This window comes from Achroia grisella, unplaced genomic scaffold, assembly GCF_030625045.1.
Source record: "Achroia grisella isolate CSIRO2021 unplaced genomic scaffold, CSIRO_AGI_Agris_v1 utg546, whole genome shotgun sequence".
Taxonomy (NCBI): domain Eukaryota; kingdom Metazoa; phylum Arthropoda; class Insecta; order Lepidoptera; family Pyralidae; genus Achroia; species Achroia grisella.
The window spans coordinates 3,609,470-3,636,371 of NW_026712931.1; the positions used below are offsets into that span (position 1 = coordinate 3,609,470).

The 26,902-nt window shown below is 34.0% G+C and overlaps 2 protein-coding genes across 3 annotated transcripts in view; one reads left to right on the forward strand and one right to left on the reverse strand.

The window, feature by feature from the left end:
- Positions 1–8,753, reverse strand: part of LOC131848295 (nucleoprotein TPR) — a 37,141-nt gene extending 28,388 nt beyond the window's left edge. For both annotated transcript variants that reach the window (XM_059198101.1, XM_059198100.1), the window contains exon 1: positions 8,470–8,753. In XM_059198101.1, the coding sequence (XP_059054084.1) occupies positions 8,470–8,656 (187 nt within the window). In that variant the 5' untranslated portion in view covers positions 8,657–8,753. The remainder of the gene's footprint in view (positions 1–8,469) is intronic.
- Positions 8,754–9,216: 463 nt separating this feature from the next.
- On the forward strand, positions 9,217–13,316 carry LOC131848004 (cAMP-dependent protein kinase type I regulatory subunit). The gene is made up of 7 exons (XM_059197740.1): positions 9,217–9,612; positions 9,683–9,844; positions 10,257–10,457; positions 11,089–11,308; positions 12,048–12,170; positions 12,508–12,682; positions 12,867–13,316. The coding sequence occupies exons 1-7, from the start codon at positions 9,460–9,462 to the stop codon at positions 12,949–12,951; spliced, it is 1,119 nt and encodes a 372-aa protein (XP_059053723.1). The 5' UTR covers positions 9,217–9,459; the 3' UTR covers positions 12,952–13,316.
- Positions 13,317–26,902: the final 13,586 nt, after the last annotated feature.

Here is a 26,902-nt window from a genome sequence, read left to right on the forward strand (position 1 = left end):
GTAAAAAGACGTTGCTCAATGGTGTTTATCCTTACTAATATTATAAATTCGTAAGAAACTCTGGCTCGCTTTCACGCCGAAACTACTCAACCGATTTAAATTAAATTTGGTACACAGATAGTCTAGACCTTGAGAAAGGATATAGAATACTTTTAATGCGAAAAAAGTGTTTTAAGGGGGTTCAACCCTCTTCTCCCCCTCCAGGGGATATGAAAGGTTGTATGGAAGTATCATTTTTAAAGCTAGAATCTTGAAACTTATTTTTTAGGCTGTTGATTAAACAGAAAAACTCAATTGTGCAATGATATCTTTTAACATGACTACACTGTCCGCTATGACCAAAATATCGAACTGTGTTTATCGAGCGGTATGTGTATTCGTGGATCATTCTGTGTTTTGGAGCCATCGGTGTAATAAACGTATTTCATTTACTGCAGATTGGTCCCTTTCGTCCTGTTTTATTTGTACTTAGTATTTCCTGTTGAATGAACGATGTTTGAGTTCTGTCACATGGAGCAGAAACCAAAGGTTCATAGTTGTTTGCTTGGTTCAGATGGTAGTTTTTTTTTCATTTTATGGATGATAATGATGCATCCGCCTGCGCAAACAGTTTATGCTGGCGGGGCACCAGTAGAGGATGATACGATGAACATGAGGTGAGATCAGTTAGCCCATAGTGACAAATTCATCAGGAATTTATGACAATGCTTTCCAAGAGGAACGGCGCGGTGTTCAATTTTCTCCATACTCGCTGACTTCTTCCCTATTCACTTGTTTGCAGGTCGATAACTCAAAAGTTAATAACCCAATTTAGTTCAAACTTGGTATGTATACTCTTAATGAGGTTTAACAACTTAAAAAGTGACAAACTTAACAAGTGACTACCTGGACGAGTGAACCTACCCCCACCAACCCCTCCATTCCGCGAAATTTTTGACTGAAAATTTGAAGTTCCTCACCAAGCAAGGAAAACCCGCTCAGACGATTTTTCAAGAGCTGTTAGCAGTTCTCGCGGACACTGTGCCTGGTAAAACCATGGTTTACAAGTGGCATAATCTTTTCAAACAAGGAAGAGAGTCTATTGAAGATGACTCCCGCTCCAGACAGCTAATTGAGGCCACCACACCGAAAATTGGCGTAAAAGTAGAAAAACTTGTATTAGAAGATACCCGGCTGAAGAAGAATCAGCTTGCAGCAACGGTTGGAGTATCCGAAACAAGTACTTTAAATATTCTACATCATCATCTTGGCATGACTAAGGTATGTGCAAAATGGGTTCCAAAAATGCTCGCGCCACTTCAAAAAAGTGAGCGGGTCGAGTGTACTCGCCAGTCTTTGGAGCTCTGTGGAGAGAGTAGAGAAGAAGTTATGCCCCGGATTGTTACTGGAGATGAAACCTGGGTTCACCACTATGAACCTGAGTCGAAGTAAGAGTCGATGCAGTGGCATAAAAAAGGCACAACTCCTCCAAAGAAATTTTAAGTGTCACAATCGGCCGGAAAAATCATGGCGACTATCGCCATGATCTTTCTAGTTTTGAGATACAGAAGGCATTTTGCTGATCAAGATCGTGGTGTGATTATAACGGGACAGTACTACGCCTCTTTACTATACAGATTGAAAGAAGCTATCAAGGAAAAAATAAAAGGAAAGCTGTCAAAAGGTGTGCTCCTTTTGCACGACAACGCTCCCATCCACATGTGCCATGTTGCTACGGCTGCCATCCACCGATGCGGGTTTGAAAAATTAGATCACCCTCCTTACAGCTCATACTTATTATTAGCCCCAGCGACTATTATATATTCCCAAAAATGGGAAAAAAGCTGACGAAGAGAAAAATTTGGCGACGATAAAGAAGTCAAGTCTGCAATTTCGGCCTATTTTAACAGCAAAGATAAAACTTTTTGTTTCTATGATAAACACTAATTATCTTAGAGATATGAAAAATGTATTAAGGTTAAAGGAGAGTAAATTGAAAAGGAAAAATAGTTTCATGTTTAATTTCAACCCCCTTCCCCTTTATTCCGTGATTTTTTTGACCTCCTCTCGTATAGTATTGAATATTCAAGGATTATATATTATTGAGTACGCCGAAAACTAATTAAACAGAAAGATATCCAAATGGAAGTAACGGGTCCATATCAAAGTCTTCTATTAGCTTTCTCATGAATGGGTACGTTGTAGGGTTCATTCCCGGGATTCATGGGTTTTGTTCCCGGGAAATCAAGCTCGAGAAAAGTCGAGAACTCGAGAAATCATGTACTATATAGAAATTAAATTGCCCTTTGTTTTGCGTGGCGGCGCAATAATTTAAGATATTAACGTTTTTATTTTCTTTCATGTTATTTTTTTATTTTGTAGAAATTATTTTTGTTTACGTTGTTTTTTTTTCTAAATAAGCAGCCAAAAATGGTGCTGTCATTATAAATATAAGTCTGAATAATTAGGTCCTGAAAAATTTCAATTGGCGTTTTGTAAGGGAATAACCTGAAGTATTTTTTTCAAAATATAATATATTTATTTAATCAAAGTATGTACCATTTCTATTTATGCACTTTTGCCTTGTTTTTGCACTTTGGACAGCTCCATCGGAGTTTAATTTTTTCCCTTGCATGAAGTTAGAAGAAGGAGGAGGAAGAGGGAAAGGAGTTTTGGAGCAAGGTCCGGGAAGTACGGTGGTTGTCTTAGACATTCCAATTGAAGCTCTTCTAATTTGGTAACTGTCTGTTGTGCAGTATGTGGTCAAGCATTCTTGGCGTTTGACCAGCCTTAGTTGTTTTGCAGCTAGCTTTTCCATCTTGGTTTCTCAATTGCTGACAATACACATTGCCGAAGTGAACAACACTGGAAATAGTCCACCAAACGTTCACAAGTAACATTTTTTGAGAAAATTTTCGCTTGGGGCAGGATTTGGTTGGTTCGCCAGGGTTTAGCCATTGCAATGAGCGTTTTCGATTATCGCACAAGATCCACTTTCCATCACAAGAGATGATTTGATTTAAAATCCCTTCATTATTATGTCGGTTGATTAATGTAACGCAGCAGGCTACGCGCGTTTGTCGATTTACTCCATTGAATTCATGAGACTCACTTTTCAAGCTTTTTCACCTTCCCAATTTGCTAAAGGATTAAAACAGTTTTGTCACTAACACCGCAGCCTGCAGCTAACTCGGACGGGTTTGCGATGGATCCGCTTCCTCGTTTTTTTTTTTCTTCGACTAGCAACACCAACGACAGTTGTCATTTTCAGCTGGCCGTAATAAATAAATAATTTTTAATAGTCTATCACACGAATATTATATTTTCGACATCGTTATTAGTGATATAATAGTGCAATAAGTGTCGATTATTGTTTGTGTACAATTTGGTAGTGTATTATTTGCAAAAACCGACATTAAAATAGTGCACCGGCCATCTGTCAAATTTCTTTCGTTGGTAAACAACTAATTTTAAAACTATTTTATAACTATTTGCTGGATTTATTCAAAGAATTTCATAATATATACAAGTTTTATAGAAAATATTCACATTAAGTCAAATTGATATTAATAATTGTGAAGTTCAGTTGTTGCGTACGTCGAAGGAAAAAATATACCCACAAAATATATTGTAAGTAATTTTACGTTTTATATTAATATAATTTGAAGGAAAGGAGCACAATCTAATTCCATACTTAATCTTGTAAAATATAGCTTGTATAAATATACCTAACAGAAATTATTAAAAATTTTAACACTCAAAATAAGTAAGGTTCAGTTGCTGTTCTCGTTGTGATACTTTGTTTTTTAGAAATAACTCACTTCACTCTCCCTAGTAACTATTCATATTTTCAATAATGTCACTATCTACACGTTCCACAACTGCACGGCAGACAGAGATGAAGCTTAAAGTGGCCCTACAAGAACTTCAGGCATCCAAAGATCTTAGTGACAAGTTGATCAGGGAGAGAGAAGAGAGTGAAGATGAAATTTTAAAAATTATAAATAAAAATATCAATACTGTTACTGTTATTGTTAATAATAATTATTAACAATAAATAGTCGATATTGATGGTGTAAAGTCTAAGGGTACTAATATAAAAATGGGCGTTCCTCAAGGTTCAATCTTAGGGCCATTTCTCTTTTTAATTTATATAAATGACCTTCCCTACATGGTAGAGAAAGTTGCAGATATAGTGTTATTTGCGGATGATACATCGTTAGTATTTAAAATTGGTCGCCAATGTAATCATTTAGACGATGCAAATTATGCTATCTCTGCTATATTAAATTGGTTCACATGTAATAATCTATTATTAAACTCCAACAAAACTAAGTGTATTAAATTCACGCTGCCTAATGTAAGACAAGTAAATACGCAGCTATTGCTTAATGATGAAATAGTAAATTTTGTTAGTGATACAGTTTTTTTAGGAATAACAGTGGACTCGAAGTTACAATGGGGGCCCCATATTTCAAAATTAGCCAGTAGACTTAATTCTGCTGCTTATGCAATTAGAAGGATAAGGCAATTAACAGACGTGGCGACGGCAAAACTTGTATATTTTAGTTATTTCCATAGCATTATGTCATATGGCATACTGCTGTGGGGTAAAGCTGCCGATGTAAATACTATATTTATTTTACAAAAGAGAGCCATACGTTCTATTTATGGTATGGGTTCTAGAGAGTCATTACGTCAATGCTTTAAACAATCAAATATCCTCACCGTTGCCTCACAGTACATTTATGAAAATATTATGTATACAAGGAAAAACTTAGATAGTTTCAAGAAACTTAAAGACTGTACAAGTAGAAACTTACGCAATAAAAATAAGTTAATTTTACCTAAATGCCGTCTACACAAAGTTAGTAATTCATTTTATGGTAATTGCGTAAGATTCTATAATAAACTGCCAGAATCTACGCTAAATCTGACAGAGAGGCAATTCAAACTATATATTAAACAAATGTTATGTAAAAAAGCCTATTATAGGATAGATGAATTTATAGATGATAGTAATATATAGCAAGTATAAGTTTATTTGCGGACAACATTATAATTTGTTTTTCATACTGCTTTCTTGATATATGATAGCGTAGCGGCTTATGTATTGATTGCCGCATGCATCCTCATGTAAAGTGCGAATACTGTAACTACAATATAGTAATTTTTGTAGCTGTGACGTGGTCGAGTGGAATGAGTAGTCATGCTCACTAAAATGTCCAAACATGTGGCGGCGTGGTGGGCCGGGTCATTGGGCTCCCTAAAATATGGTCGAGCGCAGTGATGGCTGGCTCATCCATCATACTCGTGAACGAGTGCTGCTTGTAGGGACTGGTCTGCTCTTATCACTACGACTGATTTAATCTTATTGTGTTTTTATATTTGAGCCTAAATAAATTAGTGCTGGTTGGTAGTTTGTATTCACACGTTTCGACTTGTAAAATGTGAACTTACAAGGATTGTTTAAAAGAGCAACACACAAGTTTCTTGCTTATTCTTCTTGTGATGAGACAGCTTTCCGAATAAGCGGTAGATTTAAAAAAATGTTGACTTGAATATTGAAAAGTGCTTAAATTAAGTTTATTTGAATAACTGATTTTCTATTCTATTCTATTCTTCCACAATAGCCTTCAATTCTTCATTATCAACATTGGATTCCGGCCGCCCACGGATATTGCTTTGCAGGTCAAAATTTCCAGAACGAAAACGTTGGAACTAAAAATGCACGTGTTTTCTTTTGCGAGACCACTTAGCACCGTGTAGCACTGGTGCCACAGCGGAACTCGTATTCGTAAATAACGCGATACTTTAAGTTTTTTCATTTTGTATGCTGTGAGTGACCCAAAGTGAATAGCTGTATAAATTTGGAAATGGAGTTCCTAACCAAAGAGGAGATATTTGAGATCAAAGAGGCCAGTACGACAAAACGCCAATTTCATATGTAAGGACCTAATATTACTTCTATTTAAAAAAAAATATATTCATAATATTAATGTTTTTAAATATACTCAATAAAAGTTTAATTTAATACTTTTATTTGAGAGGAAAACCTCTGAATTTTTTGACGTTATTGGAACCAAATAATATGAGAAAACGTACGTAAATGTAAATTTCTCGACAACCCGAGAAGACGCGAGAAATTGACCTCGAGAATTCTCGAGACCCGAGAAATTGAAAAGCTCGAGAAATCATGAACCCTAGTACGCAAATAAACTAACTAGGGCTAAGTAAGTAAATATCGATTTTATACAGACTAACTGGACTACGCATGGCAAAGGTGATTCAACGACCACAAGCGCATACAAAACCAGAGTTATTATGAACAAAGAAAATATTGAGCTAGATGCATCAGGATGTCTTATTGTTAGCGTAATTCCTTTTAATAATAGTTTTGTCTAATGACATGGCTATTGTACACTACTATATGTACTGTAATATATGTACACTACTATACTACTATTGTGGCTATTGACATTTACTCGTAATACTTATTAAATACTATACATTATATATATATATATATGTATTTAATAAGTATTACGAATAAATGTCATGAATGAACACTACTTGACTTTGTACCTATTTTGCCAAATGCTCTTCCAATGTCTTGCAGTGAAATATTATATTTAGTGTATAGGAGGCGGCGTACATAACAAACAAACATTTCAGTCAAAATAAAATTAGTTTTAAACTAGATGACGATATTAAAAGGATTGTTAAATATTGTTATCAAAATAAGCGTTTTCAATGCTTATTTTGCCAATACAAATGTTCTACAAATTATTGGCATAATCTGGCTACCACAATAAACCCAGCGTGTCTCAGATACGCAAGTAGAAATATCAATAGAAAACGTGGTTCTTTTACAATGATAATATTTAACTTATGTATATACTTTTTACTACATATGTAAAATATAAACACTTGTCTATTAATCAATCAATATGTAAATTATAAGCCCCTCCCACTTTTACCATTACCATTAAATCCTCGGAATGTTGAGGTCGCTCCATGAAGCTTGTGAAAACACCAGGAGACTTCTGCGCTTCTGGGAGGGGCTTAGCTGGCTACTTTAGTAGCCTGGCTCTACACATACAACAGCCCAGATGAGAGGATTGCGGAGAATGGAGACCAACTTACATTATGTTACCCTTACCATCAATCATCTCGCAATTTCAAACTTGGATTTGCCAGGGATCCAAAGAAATACAAAAATCAAGATGGAAACAAATCACTGATTATGACCTAACAAAAGTGGCAATGCCAATAGTAAACTAACGATTAACAAAATGCCTACTGAACCTAAATAGGCAAAACCTTAAAATAATGATAGGGACTGACAATGGGCTGATCTCTGTATTTATAAAGTTCTGTAACACATACTTTCAAGTTCCTTTATTATTTATTTTTTTAATTCAGTTCATTTTTGTTTTTTAAGAAAAGGTACATTCACCCTTTTGGACATAAAATCAGTGTTTTGCTCCTTGAGTGACTCTCCACACTGAGCTATGTATATATAAAATCCCTATGCGTATGTCACTATTTCATTTCCGATTGTGTCTCAATACTATTTAAAAATTAGAAAAAGCAGGCAATGTGGGTAATGTTAAATTTGTCAACTAATATATAGCAATGTATCACTAGTTTTATAACAATTTATTTTAATTTTATGTATCAGAGGCACTGGAGATAATATATCCAAAACACCAAGTAATTTCTGATGTAGAGACTGGAAAGGACAACACAAACCTAGTTAGGAATTAGTAAAGTGCATAATTTTATATTTTTATTTGAGACAACTTAATATTATTATATATATTACATTGGCCTATAATATAGATACCTCAAGTACTAACATATATAGAAAATAATAAAACAATACATAAATAATGTTTCTAAGATAAAAAACGAACCATATAACCAATCAATGTTGGTTATACAGATAAGGTTGCAAATAATAAGCTAGTATAATAAGATAGAAATAATTTAGAAAGGTAATACCACCTTAAATTATGAATATGATAAAAACATTGATAATATGATCTCAAAAAATGATTAGGAGTTGCAAGTAAGTTTTTATTTTTATGTAATTAGTCTCATTGAACACACCAATATCACCTATATTGGTGTGTTCAATGAGACTTTGATGATTTGAATTTATTCAAATACAGATTCAAACGACTTAGATCCACCAGTTTCTGGTATCCTCCTTTAAAAAATTCTATACTTAAAGAATATTAGGTTATTCAAGACTTTTAGATTTACCATTCCGTTTAAGTATTCGTTACAGGTATTGACCTATGTATACTAGGTTATTCGAATTTTAAATTTACCCACGTAATTGTTATTAAATTAATACTATTGTACGTAAAGTATTCATGTTTAATAAAGCAATATAGAGAAAATAATATAATTAAGATATGTATGTTTGATATAAAAAAACTAAGAATGTTACTGAAATCACCGGTTACATGCTATGCTTACCTATTTGTGATTTGCTGGTCTCATGCAGCGCTTTCGAAGTCAAGTATTCTTCAAATTTTTGGTCAATATAAATGTTGATCTTTTCAGCGATTGAAACTGGTAAACTAGCAATCTCCGCTTCAGATAATACATTCTCCAAATGTTTTTTATCACCGGCTTCCGCAATTGAGGTATCAGCGGAATCCATTTTTGTTTTACTCACTGAGAGAGAAAACAAGGAAGCCACCCCATGAAACTGTCACACAAATAACCACAGAACACCAATACCATTCAATATCCCAGCGGCAAATGACAATGATCACTATGTAGTGACCTAGTCTATGGTATAGAGAATTTAATTCAAAGTGGACAAACACTCTATATATTATAGTTAGTATCAATGTTACCAAGATCGAAAAATTTTAGTTGGTTTCTTTGTGGGCTAACACGGCTTAGTACTTCGTCCAAACTTTTAGTTGTATAATATATAATATACACATACATAGTAAAAAAGTAGTTTCGCTTTAGCCTATTTTAAATGTATTACCATTACATACGCTTAATATTATCCTTGTTACTTTAAATTGAACTGAAATTGTATTAAATTTGATTATTTAGATATAAGATATAATATACTATAACCTGTCTGATCTTATTTTTATCTTAATTTTAAGTAGATAGAATATTATTATGACAAGGCTGTGTGGGCCGAGTCCTTTAATCATAACTTGCACAGGAAAAAAAATATTGACAGTAGTCTATGCTAGTTAATGTCGTAGTATCTCCTATTATCCAACCCATACAAAAACAATTAAAAGCGTAAAGAAGTAATTACTTCTCGTTTAATTAAAGTGACCAACATTTACATTTAGCCATATTATTTCAGATTTGACTTATTATATTATGAGATTAACTTTTTAATCAAAACTATTCAAAAGCTTTTTGTCTAATAACATTTGTTTTAGAATTATTGAAATATTTATATAAATATATGCCAAATGTGAGGCAAAAATGGAAGAAGAACAGTGTATACTTGACTACTCTACTTATTTTCATAACCACAACATTCAATTGTTACTTAAAGACTGCATTGTACAATTATGTGTAAATAAACCAGAAAACCCAGTTTCATTTTTACGACAATACTTTCAAAAATTAGAAAGGGTAAGAAAAATATTGTTAAATACATGTTTATAAATATAGATATATATTCATCAATATTAATTTACAATAGGAACAGGTCAAAGCAGCCGCAGCCGCGGCTGCAGCATCTGAGGGGGAAGCCGATGGGGAACTATCACCATTACCAGTGCCTGGTGGTCAACCGTCCCGTCGCCGTGGAGGTATTAGTGCTGAACCTGTTACTGAAGAAGATGCTACTAGTTATGTTAAAAAGGTACACTACACTACACTTATAAGTATATTAGGTACATTAAAGTTGTTAGATTCATATTAGAATTATTTAATTTCTTTTCCATTACAGTTTTAGAGGCTATTTTATTATTTAAATAGAAAAAACATTTTTATCTTGACTTAGTCACCTTCTACTCACTTACTTTACTTATTGTTTAACAAAAACTGTGGCATGCATATATGCATGATAAACTACACATAATGTATAGGGTGGTTACTGTTTACTGCATTTCCAGAGAAAAGTAATTTTAGTTTGATCACATAGCATATGTATTTGCAGTTTTTTTCCAAAAAGTAAAAAAATCATCAACCAATTTTGTTGTATGTTTTTTTGTTCTATGTTGTGTATATAATAATAATGACACAATTTGATTTGGTGTTTTAATTTTGTACAGGTAGTACCAAAGGACTACAAAACAATGGGTGCTCTATCTCGGGCAATAGCATCAAATGTATTGTTTACACATTTAGATGAATCAGAGCGTGCAGATATGTTTGATGCCATGTTCCCTGTGCAGTGCCTCCCGGGTGAGACCGTCATCCGACAGGGTGATGAGGGAGATAATTTTTACATTGTAGACTCTGGTGAAGTAGAGGTAAGCACTCTGTATATATATATTATAAATGCTACATTCGCCATGACATTCACTGTTGATAATCTGACTCCCTCCATTAAGAATAATAGTCATAAAGTAAAAAATTTATATTAAATTTAAAATGTATTTAGATCTATTTTTATTTTATTATTTAAATTAAATTATATTATAAGTAGTTATAATAATCGTAAGGAAAATAGAATAATAATACTAAAAATGTTATGTAGGTATATATCAGACAGTAGAAATCAAAACAGAAGGGTAAGTAGGAACAGTAAAAATTACCAATTATTGTTTCAACTACAGGTGTCATACCAACATCCTTACATTTTAACTTCTAAATTACATTTTACCTAATATAATTTAAAAAGTGGCAACAATCTTTCTACTATCAAAGCATTGAAAACACAAGACGCCACACCACAAAAGTGTCTATTCTTAAACATATGTATATATTTATTAGACATGTATAACATGGTGGAATATAAAAAAACAACCTGTTTGAAACAGCTGCACTATCTGAATAATCATTTAATATATGATTAATTATAAGTTTTGTTAATATGTTACATTACTGCATAATATACTTATCACAGGTATCAATTGTACTTATCACTTAACATACTTCCAGGTACTAGTAAATGGCGAACCTGTAACAACAATAGGCGAGGGTGGTAGTTTTGGTGAATTAGCGTTAATATATGGTACTCCTCGCGCAGCCACGGTGCGTGCACGTACTCCCCTCAAGTTATGGGGCCTAGATCGTGACTCTTACCGGCGCATACTAATGGGTTCAACAATAAGAAAGCGCCGCATGTATGACGAATTCCTGTCACGTGTTTCTATATTAGGTAATACTATGAAGTCTATACTATCTTGCTAGTACTATAAATGTCAAAAGAAGTTCATTTATTATTTGTTTGGGTTTAACATAATAGTGTGTGTAATATGTTATCATCAGTTACGGGGCGGCAGCAGCAACAAAAGACTATTAATTTCTTTTTACACTTATATGTATTTTTCACTTCGAGCATCTAAACTGAACTGGTCTGTGCACACAATATGGTGTTCATTTTAAAGTCAGTAGTTAGGTGGGACTATTATGGTCAAATTAGGAATGAAATGAAATGAAAATTTATTTGCGTATTATACAGTTAGATATTCGGTAATATGTCCAGGTAATAATATTATTGGCAACTGTTTAATTGCCCCTAGAACCTATATCTTGTGCTCAATAATAAACATGATTATATCAAACTTCCGGACCATACATTTTATGTCATAATTATAATTAGATTTAATCTTTACTATTTATATATTTAATTTACAGTTTATAAGCATAAATAATATTTATTAAATAAAAATATATTGTGGTGGATAACCACCACAATATATTAAGTTTTCACAACGCCATCTGGTTTGTAACGCCAGATGGCGTTGTAGTCGCTGAAATCTGCTTTAGCGGAACACGCTGCCGAACGGTTGCCGTTGGTGGTAACACATCATTGAATATAAATTATCAAAGTACATTCTTTACTTAATTTATAAATAATGGATCTACAATATTATATACTTATTCTAATATTCCAGAGAGCTTAGAAAAATGGGAAAGGTTGACCGTTGCTGATGCTTTGGAACCAGTATCTTTCAGTGATGGGGAAACTATTGTGCGCCAAGGGGAACCTGGCAATGACTTTTATATTATAGTGGAAGGTAATTTTAATTATTTAATAATATAAACAGTATATTTAGATATATACCCATTATCAAAATTGTGATCAAGTGCCTCATTTTGCCTCTTTGTGGCCCTAAAGGTTAACCACAAGGCCATTACATAATTGTACTGAATGATTTATCGAGCGAAAACAAAATTTCATAAGTCATGAATGAATAAAAAAATAATTTGGTATAATTGTTTCTTTGGCGGACGAATTAGATTGTTGCTACTTGTCCATAATTCCGTAATTGTACTTTATTCAGAGTATATGCTGTACCTTTCTTCGAACGGCCTAAAGTTCCAGCAATATAATAAATTAAAAATATGATCCAGGTTGCGCGGTGGTACTGCAACAACGTAGCGGGCAGAGGGAAGATTCGGCAGTGGAAGTGGGTCGACTGGGTCCATCTGACTACTTCGGTGAAATTGCACTGTTACTGGACCGACCACGTGCCGCTACTGTACGAGCTGCCGGTCACCTTAAATGCGTTAAGCTCGACCGAGCCAGGTTATTCGAAATTTTATATAGCTAATTTCGGAATATTATTTTAATTATATAGTTATGAGGCTGAATATTATTTGTTGATATACATGACACTGAAAATATAAAAATGATGCAACTAAATATGCAACATAATATAAGGTGTGCATGTAGTAAAAGATATTTTTTCAATATTTTTTTTTTTCAACAGGTTTGAAAGAGTGCTGGGTCTTTGTGCTGACATCTTGAAACGTAATATTGCGCAGTATAATAGTTTTGTATCATTATCCGTCTAACATCTGCCTTTTCAAACAAGTGTTTTAAACTGAACTTAATTTTTATATAAAAAGGTGAGTGGGTGCTCTCATTATAATGTCTGAAGTGTTATTATTGTTAATAATTAAATGTAAAACCTATGTACGTTAATTAAACATATTAATATTTTATGTAGGTACTATTTATTTAAAATTAGCTCATATTATAATTGAAGAATATAACAAAGTATTGGTCCCAATGTTTGTGCAGTTTGTGTAGTGTTTTGTCTCTTGTCAATTATAGTACAGTCATGAGCAATAACATGTAAACAGTTTAGTATTGTAATCGAAACACATTCTCAAAATAAACTGTTATTGTGATGGGATACAAGTGTTTCAATTTTATTACCCACTAGCTGTATCCGCGACTTCGTACGCGTACAATAGTGACCTTGACCAAATAATGAAAAAAATATTTAATGACCTAACACAATAAAAGCCAAATGAAATAATTTCATCGTTTTAGCTTCAAAAATAACGATCATACAATCTTTCATAACTCTTTCAACCCCTTATAACTCTTTTTCTTAATATATATTTCATAAATAGGCTAAAAATTAAACTTCAAGCTCCTAGCTTTAAAAATGACAATATTTCCATATAAACATTTAACTCTAACCCCCTTAAGAGTAACATTTTCACAAACTTTGAATGTCATATATTGGGTAGTTTCAGAAATGATACATCGATGCAGCAGTACTTTTATTTCATTCCTTTCTTCAAATTACACTCCACATAAATTGCGTCGCTCTACATTCACGTTTAGTCGTCTCCGTCGCCTTGAACAAAGAGAGCAGCCCGCTCACTCCTTGTTCCCGGCCTCTTTATCTCTATTATTATTGGTGGCGGCATAATCGTGACGCCGCGCCGCCACCAACATCACGTGACTCACTGTGGCTTTAAATGAATGAAATGTAAGTGTTAACTATCGTGTGACGCACCATTAATTAAAAATGGTAAAGTCAATAATCATGTAACCTGAAACGGAACGTCAGAGGCCAGAGCCAAAGTAATCTATGTGACATTGACAAGTGGATGACGGACGATTGAACGGAGGCAGCGGGAGTTTTGGAGCGAAAGTGTTGATATTATTATAAAAACAAATAAGAGATAGATAATTGTGAATATTGTAGGCATTGAGGTGTTTCTCTCCCTGACTAACCGGCATTACGCCTAAGTCGTCAGGATACTAGTGATTTTAAAAGTTCAGAAGCGGTACCAATCCCGCCTACAAATTCGACTGTAAGGTAATTCTGACTAGAAGTTGTGGTAAGTGAATTTACGTTAATAACACGCATACCATTAAACGCAGTTTCTCATTTGTTTTATTGAACTTTTGGATGAATTGCTTTCTACATATTAAATAGATTTAGTATGTACGATAACTTGCGAGAGTAATGACATGACATGTAGCACGATATTGAGGTATACAATATACCTAAGAAAGAAGTATTATGAATACATTAAGTATAGAACAACATGGCTATCTAATTAGTTTAAAATACAGAGTAACTATTGTTATGTTATTAATGCCTATGATAGAGTATGATAGGATATCAACAGATTAGAAACAGTTACATTAACTATGTTGACATACAGGTTGAACATGAGAACACATACCATGTTATACATATAAACAGTGTAATGGTATTGCTGAGTTTGTTGCTAATTCACAGTAAATTAGTCAAACTTACTGTTCAGTTTTGTGTGTTTGTTCTACGTGAATTGAATTGAAGAATTGTTATTATTTCTTTACATGGGTACAAATATATGTTTGATGATCCCATTTCAGATAAATGACAATCACAGGCATAGTCCAGGTATATGTCTTGATGGTGGTTATATTCCCAAATTGAGACACTGTCATATGTATATATATTATATTGGTTGATACTTTGATATGTGTTTATTAATGAATTAATAAAGCATATTAATATAGATAGACACAGTATATTGTTGACATAAACTGATACCAGCAACATAACATGTTATATTTCATAATATTAGATATTAAAGACATTTTAGATGCTATCTCATGATTAGCTGTGAAGCTCTCAGTGAAAATAGTACTTAACTCTGATAGTACAATTATTATATTTATTTCTTGCTGTGTTTTGAATTATATATATATAGCAATGGCTAACAATTGGTAGTAAACTCCAATGTTAAAAAACCGAATAACTGTAAACTATTATTATTAATAGTTCCTTATTTAATCATTATTTAGTATAAAATCCAATTGAGATCTATTAGGATCCTCAAGGTTATCATAATCATATGATATTGATTATTAATGTGTTGAAAAAGCACCTAGAAATGATATCCAATTCCTCAAAGGTGTCATATTATGCTGGAATTATATATTATATGTATGCTCAGATTGAATGTATTATATGTTTGAGCAATTGGTTCACTTCTTTGATGCTTCTCTTGAAATTCATTAGAATGGCCCTTAGCAGCCATTGTTGATCAATAAAGGTACTTAAAGGTCCTGTGCAGGTACCTGTAGCTATGTACATTTGTCATTTGAGACAATGTTTAGTAAGTGAGTGTTGGAATTTATAAGCACCACATTAATATGTGACATGTTAGAAAGTGATAGATTACAGGTAAGACTATTCTTACATGGTTCAGTTTTATAATTTATGAAGTTGTCTTTTAACCTAAAGAAAAGCTTTTGGTAACTCCAGAAATGAATGTTGTTGGCTCTTGATTGTATTATTGATTGTACAAGAAACCTGTTGAATTTTCTAAACAATACTTGAGCAACAAGCTTGTCTTTAAATTTACTATTAGTGTTATGAATATGAATAAAAGTTTTTGGAAATAAGTTAATATTTGTGTACATACAGAATGTTTGGATATATATATTGAGTCGCAACAGTGAGAGTATTTGCCTTTTGATGAGTTATAACTCTCCATACAGTAAATTGCACAAAATGTCATGATTTTATAATATGAATATGTACAACATATGACAATTGTTATCACAATAATGAAAATAGACTATTGTAATATATTGCAAAGTATTGCTATATTGTCCAATCTTGTGTAGTGCATAAGCTAATGAACTGAAGATTTGCTGCAAGGATCTGAGCTTAAGTTATCCATTGAGTTTTATTATTTAGTGTCATTTGTATAATGACAGTACTAAGAAACTATAAAGTGGACAGATTCATTGTTAAATCTGTATTGGAATTGAAATGTCAACCAAGGAGGAAATCATAATTGTTTAAATTCAAATTGTATTATATATTTGTGAAGTACAGATAATAAAAAAAAAAAATAGAATATAAGAATATATTATTGAATATTAATATAAATAAATGTATATCAGAAGATGATAATAACTGATTTAAAGCATTCATGAGTTAATAATGAACTCATCTTGAAGTTAGCACATGGATTGTGTCAAACAGTGTGGTCTAGAATTGTGAAATTTGGATAATAAACTTTATAATTCAGATATTATGGCAGGAAGATGGAAATAAATGAGTGCATAGCACTCTTTTGTTGTATATAGGTATGGACAGATGGGAGAGAATTAAGAGAATACATGTAAACTGTGATATGGTGAAATAGAGGAGAAAGGAAAATTGGATACTATTTTTAAATGGTTTATGTAACTTACCTTTTATGTATTTGTATACTACAGGATTATAAAATATTTTATGATTTGACTAATGAAGTTTCTGTATATTAATTAGTTATTATTAAATAGTCTCTGTGGGAGGCAATGTTAAGATATTCAAAATACATAAGCTTTAAAATTATTATAGAAGAAAATTATGAGACACAGACAGACAAGATTGTTAGGAAAGTAAAGAGATATGGATATTCTAGAAAACTTTGCTGATGACCTTGGTAATGTGGTTATTAATAGGCTGCATAACATTCCATGCATGGAAATTCGTTCCCATTCTATACAACCGTTATATATTTATGAGAATTCCTTATTGTTGGTGTTTTATGCTATGCCTTTATAAAAATGTGGTTTGTTTTATTTAATATAACTTTGTTACCAAAGAGGATGAGACTGAAGTTAGTCGGTTTTATGAAGATAGCATTTCTATACTGTGGCAAGCTTCCAATTATCTTCTGTGAATCTACTGTACTGTAGAGGACAGTGCATGGTGATTTCGGTATAGCTATGACAGGAATATATAAGTAAAAAAAAAAATAAAATAGGAAAAATCCTCAATATCTTGTGAACACAAGTTAATCACTGCAAATGTAACTTAGATTGAAAGTGAGATGTTGGTATCCGTTGGGATGAACAGTGATTCACAAGCACAGTATCAGTATAATTTATAGAAGAAAAAAATATATAAATAGTAATGATTCAAAAGAAAATTGTATCATATGTACAGGTATAAATACATATAGTCATGCCTATTTAACATTTAAATAGTATTGTGATTGATTGGATTGTAGGACGCCATATAATGAAATGAAAAATTTATAAGCCATATATATATATATATAAGAAAATGGCAGAGACGACAGACAAAAGAAACGTAGGACAGCAGAAAAAAAAGATAAGCAGATGACATAAGAAAAAAAAAGGAAACAGCAGGAGAAGATTGGATGCAAACTTCCATAGAGAGAGACATGGATAGTCAGTATGGACGAGCTGGTTTATGAATATGGATACTGGCGTAATTTATGAGATTTTTATATGGTTTACTGATGGATAATAAACTACTTTATGAATAGCATATATGTAGAATGAAAAATAAATACTGCATGGTCTAAGTTGTAAGTTTTACATGTTATAGAGAATTATTTGTTGAGAAAATATTTGCGAGCTGAGCCATTGTTCTTTAATTATAATGGTATTATAGTGAATACAAATTTAAGAAGCACAGGTAGTTAAAAGAAAAACAAAAACAAAAGGACAATTGATTGTTGTTAAATGTATGAGCATTAAAGTTTTGAAAAGTGTACATGGGTATACTAGATTTAAGTTGAAAGGATCCTATTGAACCTATAACTGTTTTAAGAGACCGTTATATCCAATGCAAATAAAATGAGAGACAATATAAGTTGTGGAAGTAAGGCTATATCTGTCAATTTAATCCCAGGAATATATAAGAAAAGTTACTAGAGGATATAAAGTAGTAAAGTAAGCTGGTTTAAAAAGTAGTAAAGTAAGCTGTAATAAGATTTGTATACCTGTCATAAAACTAGCAGATAAATAATTATTGTATTATATACGGCCCTGTGTGCGCACAAAGCATTCATGCTTTTTAGTACACAGTCATAACTTTGTAAGTCATTGTTATCTTTAAATAAAATAAATAAATAAAAAATAAATAAATAAATGAAAGTTAAAATATAAGAAAGTTAAATATTGTTAACAATAGATTACAGTTTACAGTTATAAATTACTGTTGTAGATGGTTTTGCCAATTTTATTAATTTCTAGTTAACCTTTGTTAAATCTTGAGATATTGTATCTATTAAGATTTTAATTGGTTGAAAAAAAAAAAGAGTATAATCGAAGCGTATAATGCTAAATTAACGAGCATGTAAGAATTGTTGGTATACATGTTGACTCAATTGACTGGAATATGAGATTGGATGTGTTGTATTTAGACCATTGTCACTTTTGACATAACTGTTGGGTTGAAGTAAAATAAAAGTGTTAACTAAGGCTTTTAATAGTAAACTCATCAACATATAAGAATTGATGTTGTCACTTGCATAGCATACGAGAACGGATGTATTAAATAAGTGAGGGTGTTTTAATGTTGAATTGTACAAAATTACAGGTGTAGAGATATTGGAAGTTTATAATAATAACGGTGATGTTGTTTTCAAATATTTGGTTGATATTGATCAGATAAATAAGATTGAATTAAATTTAAAGCGTTGTCTTTGACGACGACGGAAGTTAACATTTTTATAAGTAATGATCAACGCAATCAAATGCTGGGCATTTGATTCCATAGATTAGTCTGAGCTATACCTATATGCACTTGTATGTGTGGCTGAACGCCCTTTGGAGAAATCGGATTGACTATTGTACTAACTAAATAGTTTAAATTGAAATTAATCATTTCAGAATTGATTTTATGTGTCTGTTGTAATTAATGGGAAATTAGAAGAGGTGCTAATTTATAGAACCCAGACACCGTATACAGACACTTTAGAAATATTATGAATAAAGCGCTCGAGGTGTACAAGATAGTTACACTGCAAGATTGTAGTAAGGACGATCACAAGGTAAAATTTGATACACCTCTATGGAAAATAGTCGGTAAATATACGCGGTGAAGAGTTGTACATGAACGAATAGATCTGAAAGATTAAGGAATGCAAGTGATACAATGATGAGTTACAATCGATGACAAGTTGAATTATGAGCAAAATGGCTAATAGAACGGGCGGTTGATATGATAATGAAAAATGATTTGCAATACTTTGATGAAATTATGAGATTAATATAATAATCATATGACTATGAATACGATTTATGGATTTTAAGGTAAATGATGGTGATTTAGATTTGATGATATACTGATGAGATGATTGCGCTGAGATCGCGGCTGATGGTTCCGTATACGTTAGTTCACGGAGAAAATGGGGATCCGCGTGTGCTCAATACGACGTACAACGAACGACTCGCTTTTTGTTGATGCTACTCAAGATTTGGTAGATAATAATAGGAGTAGGGTATGTGGTAGTAATATATTGCATGTTCGTTCAGAAATTGGGAGATACTAGATATATATCAACCAGATATATAATTCGAATTTGGTACATAATTAAATTGAATTAACTTATGATTAAATGTTATAAAGTCCTTTAAAGCGTTGGAGAAATAGTAAAATGGAACCAGGAAATCCAGTTCTTAAAGATATGTAATAGAATAAAAAGTAATAGTAAATTTTGATGGGAGTGCATATAACCCATAGTTGAGTTGCAATGTAGAGCACTTGAGGCTGAAGTAAAAATAGCATAGTACCATAAAGAATATGACTAGTTGGAGGCCGTAACTCCTTGCGTGCGCAAGCGGTGAATGCCTCATTGAGAAAATGACCAGTTGTTAAATATTTGATGTGTTTCAGTTGGAGGCCGTAGTTCCTTGTGGCGGCAAGCAGTGGCTGAGTCTAATGAGAATCTGACCAGTTTGAGGCCGTAGCTCCTTGTGTGGGCAAGCGGTGGCTGAGTCTAATGAGAATTTGACCAGTTTGAGGCCGTAGCTCCTTGTGCGGGCAAGCGGTGGCTGAGTCTAATAAAATCCAGATCTGTTGAGACCGCAGTCATAGTGGGCAAGCGGTGGCATTTTTTTAATGTTTTGTTTTAACAGGTATTTCACTAATTAGCTAGGCAGCCGTGTTTGCAGAGATGCTGACTAGTACCTGGTGTGAAAAATTAAGTGATACAACTTAAGGCGGAAAAATATAACAAAGACTGAATTCATGATGTTGAAATGTAATGTGTAGTTGTCAGTGGCAACTTTCATATTTTAAGTATATAAAGTATCTCAAACTAAATTTTATATGATTTTAATTTTATTATATTACCCGATGTTAACTGTTATGATAATATCGAATGAGGCCCTTCGATAACGTTGGATGGCCGAAGTGGCTACGAATACCATCGATAAAATATAAAGTGAATAGTAGGCTTACTAAACTCACGTTCGTTTGACGAAAGTTAGTAATTCGTTTTATGGAAATTGCGCAAGGTTTTACAACAAACTCCCAGAGTCTGTACTCAATTTGCTAGAAAAAGAAATCAAATGTGTCATAAAATATTTTCTTTGTAAAAAAAAAAAAAGCTTATTATAAAATTGAAAAATTTATAAATGTCATCATTTATAAATCAGTGTTTTTTTTTAGAAAATATCTAACTTGAAATTCATAGCGCTGTCAATGTTGTCTGATTGAACGGAGATTAAGTGCGTAGCGGTTTTTATGTTGATTGCCGCACGCCTAATCCTTGTTGTTAATTAAATATAAGTAAATCAATATTTATTTAAAAGAGCAACACACAGGTTTCTTGTTTATTCTTCTTGTGATAAATCTGCGTTCCGAATAAGCGATAGATTCAAAAATCTTGACTGCTCAAAAGTGCTTATGTTAAGTTTGTTTGAATAAAGATTATTTCTATTTCACATTAATCTGGAACAGTGGGTTTTGGTTTATGTTAAACTGGTGTTGTAAAGAAAATTGAGATCAGTATCTACAATCATTTATAGTTCCCTAAATGTACAGGGTTCAAAGGGTGCAATAGATTACTTGACCAGTGAGCTGATGGTATTGTTAAGTAAATCATAACTGAAATTCAATGAATTATGTTATATTAAAATAATTCTCTGGTAAATCAAGAGTATCGTCGAAGTAAAATAGTAGTAGTAGTATTGAGGGTATTAGAACCACTTGAATAATATTGACCTGTTATTTTCTATTGGTTAGGTGAAGGCAGGCAGCGATTTTGTTCTAATTTTATGTCACGAGAATAATACTTTCTCTTTATATTTTTTTCTCTATATATGTAGGTAATTAAGTTTTACCTTTTGTAATGTGATATGTTAAATTTATCCGTTAAAATATTCATGATGAGAAATGTCAAGTTCTATTTTGGAGGTATAAAAAAAAATGCAATGTTCATAAGATCGGAAACTTACATTGTGATGGTGATATGTTACAGTCTGACTCATAGAAGTCAATCACCGCCAAATAATTGTTTGTTACTCTAAAAGGTTGTTCATGTTTTTGGGTGATTTGGATTATGTAAATTAATATATGTTATGTTATATTTTGTGCATTCTGAATGCATGCCGAAACTTAGCTCTGTTAGTATTGATTTTAGATTGTAAACCTTTGACAGTATACTAAGATAGTCAATGTTATGAAAGTAATGTGTATCTTTAGTTTATTTAGTTAAGTATTTGTTATATGATCCTGTAGACACTATATCCTTTGATAAGCATGACTACGCTCATCAGTTACCTATGTGTCTGGGCCAGACACTATTGCAGGATGGCCGACTGTTAACTATCGTGTGACGCACCATTAATTAAAAATGGTAAAGTCAATAATCATGTAACCTGAAACGGAACGTCAGAGGCCAGAGCCAAAGTAATCTATGTGACATTGACAAGTGGATGACGGACGATTGAACGGAGGCAGCGGGAGTTTTGGAGCGAAAGTGTTGATATTATTATAAAAACAAATAAGAGATAGATAATTGTGAATATTGTAGGCATTGAGGTGTTTCTCTCCCTGACTAACCGGCATTACGCCTAAGTCGTCAGGATACTAGTGATTTTAAAATAAGTAACAAATTAGTCAACCGATTGTTGTTAAATTATTATTATATTATTATTGAATATTAATAATATTGAAGCTAACACATATTCATTTATATTTAATGAACAGAAATAAGTTTCAAGCTTCAAAAATGACGAATTTACATAAAAACTTTCATCCCCTATTTTATTTTACCCCCTTAAGGGTAACATTTTTACAAATTTTTAATGTCATTTATTTATATTTAATTAACAGCCTAAAAAATAAGCTTCAATCTTCTAATTTCAAAAATGACGACTCTTCCATACAATCTTTCATCCCCAATTTCAGCCCCTTAGAACCCTTTTTTCGTATTAAAAAGTAACCTATATCCTTTCTCAGGGTCTAGACTATCAGTGTTAGGATATTGGTGTTCTGTGATCAGTGTACCAAATTTAATTTAAATCGGTTGAGTAGTTTTGGCATGAAAGCGAGACAGACAGACAGACAGTTACTTTCGCATTTATATTAGTAAGGAAATAAGGATTAGTAAGGATTACTCTACAAAAATCTTCTGAACAGGCAAGCTGACGCAAATCGGATTAATGTCAAGTAGAATTGGTCTGTAATGGTATTATAGATTTGTGTTCACTTATTTGTTATTTATGTCTTTTGTATGTAAGTTGTTATCGACATAATATCGGCTCGTTAGACACAGCTCCACGTCTTTACTCCGCGGCGCTTGCGCAGGGAATCCCTCCCCTCTTGCGCACGGCGGCCCGTGTACGCTCGGCTCGAGACGATAGATAATAAACTGCTAGTGTTTCCACATACACTACAATAGAATACTATAAGAATGTGTGGCAATCAAAGAAATAATAATGGAAGAAATTTAAGAGAATTAAACATATGAATTTCAATTCAGCCGCGATACAAAATAAATTGTGTTTATATAAAAGGTTTCGTAATTATTTACATCCGACAAAATGTTAATCAAACTGTCATTTGCCAGCATGCTACAGCGCACATGGTATAGTAAAGCAACACATATAATAGAGCAAGAGCCCACGACGACCAGACATACGTTATATTAGTAAACGTGAAAGTTCTTGTATGTGTAACCCCAACACAGGTAAGAACGATCCCCAAACATGAAACCTGGATCGTGGTTCCTAGGTGTAAAAAATTTCATATCAAATTCGTTATTTTAAGAAACTCCATATTTTCATATATTGTTCGTAGCATTATTATAACTTGCGCTGCTCATTGCCAGACACTTAGTGTGGTTCCAACCCCCCGCCGGACCCCCCTAAACTATACTATTTTATAAATAAACTTACGTCATTTTAATAAAGCTGAACTTTATATATATTATTGAGAGAACTATTAAACTGAGTTTCCTAAATTGCCAGACAGTTTTCTTATACGGTTTCAATGAGTCTGGTAGGATAAGGAACCAAGAAAGATCAGTTTAATAGTTCTCTCAATAATATATATAAAGTTCAGCTATATTAAAATGACGTAAGTTTATTTATAAAATAGTATAGTTTAGGGGGGTTGGAACCACACTAAGTGTCTGGCAATGAGCAGCGCAAGTTATAATAATGTTACGAACAATATATGAAAATATGGAGTTTCTTAAAATAACGAATTTGGTATGAAATTTTTTACACCTAGGAACCACGATCCAGGTTTCATGTTTGGGGATCGTTCTTACCTGTGTTGGGGATACACATACAAGAACTTGGCACATCAAATGAACGCCGCGTGAATGACGACTACTGAAATTCAATTTTTCGTAAAGATATTCGGGAATCTTTTTTTTTACAACTTCAAATAGTAAGCTGGCAAAGTGTAGTTTACGCTGTGTTTCCATACTCATAAGGTCTTTACTATTTAAATATGGTGATACGTGGGCTCTGCGAGGTATCGGAAAACAAAATCTTGCACAAGAATTTTGAACGCGCTGTATATGTCTCAATGCCTTCTCACAACTATATGCAATTTTGCTGAAAGTTACATATATTATACACACATAGATATAGTATGCACTTAAGTTTTATACTTTAAATCATCATATTCGACGACCTCAGTGGTCTAGCGGTCTAGCACACCGCTTTACGTCCGATGGTCGCGGGTTCGATTCCTCGCACGGCACAAACATTTGTATTCATGAATATGATTGTTTGTATCGGTCTGGGTATTTTCTATGTATAATATGTATGTTTTTACGAAAAAAAAAAAAATCTATGTATTTGTATCAGTTGTCTAGTACCCATAACACAAGCTTTAGCTAGCTTAACTTGGGTCTAGGTGGCGCTGTGTGAATTGTCCTGAGATTATTATTATTATTTTTTTAAATTAATAAAATTGTATTTTATAACCATTATTGTAATAGATAAGTTAATTTTGTTCTTGTTTATAAATATTTCAATACCTCAGTTAATTAGCATGTCATAAGTCACAGTCCTCTAATAGCACTCTATACTTCTCTGTCCAATACTTTTCTTCTCTATATTGAATCAGTCACTGCCCTTATATCATAGTATCTTAAATTATAATAATACATAATATACAATGTTAACTGACCATTAACATTTTATAATATGTCATCATCATCATCGCAGCCCGGAAGACGTCCACTGCTGGACATAGGCCTCCCCCAAAGATCTCCACGACGATCGGTCCTGCGCTGCTCGCATCCAATGCCTTCCAGCGATCTTGACCAGATCGTCGGTCCACCTTGCTGGAGGCCTTCCCACGCTGCGTCTTCCGGTCCGTGGTCGCCACTCGAGGACTTTACTGCCCCAACGGCCATCTGTCCTACGAGCTATGTGCCCTGCCCATTGCCACGTCAAAGTCGCAATTCTTCGGGCTATGTCGGTCACTCTGGTTCTTCTGCGGATCTCCTCATTTCTGATTCGATCACGCAGAGTAACTCCGAGCATAGCCCTCTCCATTGCCCTCTGAGTGACTCTGAGCTTGTTGATGGGGCCCATAGTTAGCGACCACGTCTCTGTTCCGTAAGTCATCACTGGCAACACACATTGGTCGTAAACCTTCGTCTTGAGACACTGCGGAAATTTGGACGAAAAGATATATCGGAGCTTCCCGAACGCTGCCCATCCGAGTTGGATTCGACGATTGAAGACTTTTGAGCCCTTGTTTCTCTCAATAGCCTCTTTTACACAATTTGTGTTAAAGTAGCGTAAGTCACGAGTCAAGGACTTAGAGATCTGCTGCTAAGTTGCCGATACTGGGAAACGTCAGTCGGAGACTGCAGGACCATACTTCGCCTTTCATCCATCAATTTGAGGGTAGAGATAGATATTTTTCCGGTTCTTTCTGCGCGGCGGGTTTTGAAGTGCTTAGACCCAGCCGCACGGACAGTTTCCACGAACCTGTTGTTGTAATCGTCCACGTCAACGCAGTCACCAAGGCTTTCGAAACGGTTTTGCAATTCTAGCTGAAAGCTTTCGGGGTTTTGGATCTGTATAGGTGTAGGGCGGAGCGTAGATTTCATCAATCGGGATCGTTCGAGTTTCAGATTCAGATTCAATGTGCCTCTTACAATCCGGTGATCACTTCCAATTTTGACGGCATTGATCACAGAGACATCATTGAAAATCTGTCTTCTCGTTGACAAGATGAAATCTATCTCGTTTTTTGTGGCACCATCGGGACTAATCCACGTCCATTTCCGGTGTTCCGGCTTCCTGAAGAAGGAGTTCATCATAAAGAGGTTCTCCTTCTCCATGAAGTCGGCCAGCACTTGATCTCGGAAGTTCCGATCACCGATACCAAATTGCCCCACTCTCAGCTCATCACCGCTTCGTTTACCCAATTTTGCGTTAAAGTCCCCCATGATAACGTTATAATGAGTCTTTGTACTATGTATGGCTCTGGAGATATCCTCATACATAGCCTCAACCTCATCGTCGGAGTGCGTCGAAGTTGGAGCGTACACTTGTATAACCTTCAATGAATACCGTTTGGTAATTCTGAGTATCAGGTACGCTACCATAGTCGACACGCTCTCGACCTTGATAACATTATTCACAAGGGACTTGTAGACGAGGAACCCGACACCGCCTTGGGACAGTTGATCGCCCTCCCGGAAGTAAAGCAGATTGCCGGATTTCAGGACTATCGAGTCCTCCCCCTTTCTTCGGACTTCAGATAATCCCACGACATGCCAGTGCAGTCTGCTCAACTCTTCCTCCAGTTCAGTTAACTTTTCGTCGGTCCGCAGTGTTTGAACGTTGTATGTTGCCAGGGCCAGTGGTCGTCGTTTGTGGTAGCCTGGTCTTACCCGGAGATTCTTCGCACCCCCTGTCCCGCCGTTTCCATGACCGCTACCATGGTCAAGACTAGCGGGGCCGCCGGGGACTGGGGGCCGGGGCCTTGGGTGTAAATCCATTTGGGGGGATATTGCCATGCTTGGCATGCGGGTTGGCGATCGCAGTATGATGGTAGTTACTCAGTAGAACGCTGCTGCCCGTCCACTGGTCGATGAATCCCTTAGTCGCCTTTTACAACACCCACGGGAAGAGAGGGGGTGGTGCTATTCTTACAGCGACACCACACGCCTAATAATTTATAATATGTATTGTTATTTATGATTATTTATAAGTAGGATAATGCATTTCGCACTTTAAAGAGATACACTCTATGTGATAAATATTTATAAC

Excerpts from the sequence above, each read along its gene's own strand:
- LOC131848004 (XM_059197740.1), top strand. The coding sequence starts at position 9,460 with ATGGAAGAAGAACAGTGTATACTTGACTACTCTACTTATTTTCATAAC. Across the intron at positions 9,613-9,682 it reads ACTTTCAAAAATTAGAAAGG|GAACAGGTCAAAGCAGCCGC; the intron begins GTAAGAAAAATA and ends AATTTACAATAG. Across the intron at positions 11,309-12,047 it reads GTCACGTGTTTCTATATTAG|AGAGCTTAGAAAAATGGGAA; the intron begins GTAATACTATGA and ends CTAATATTCCAG.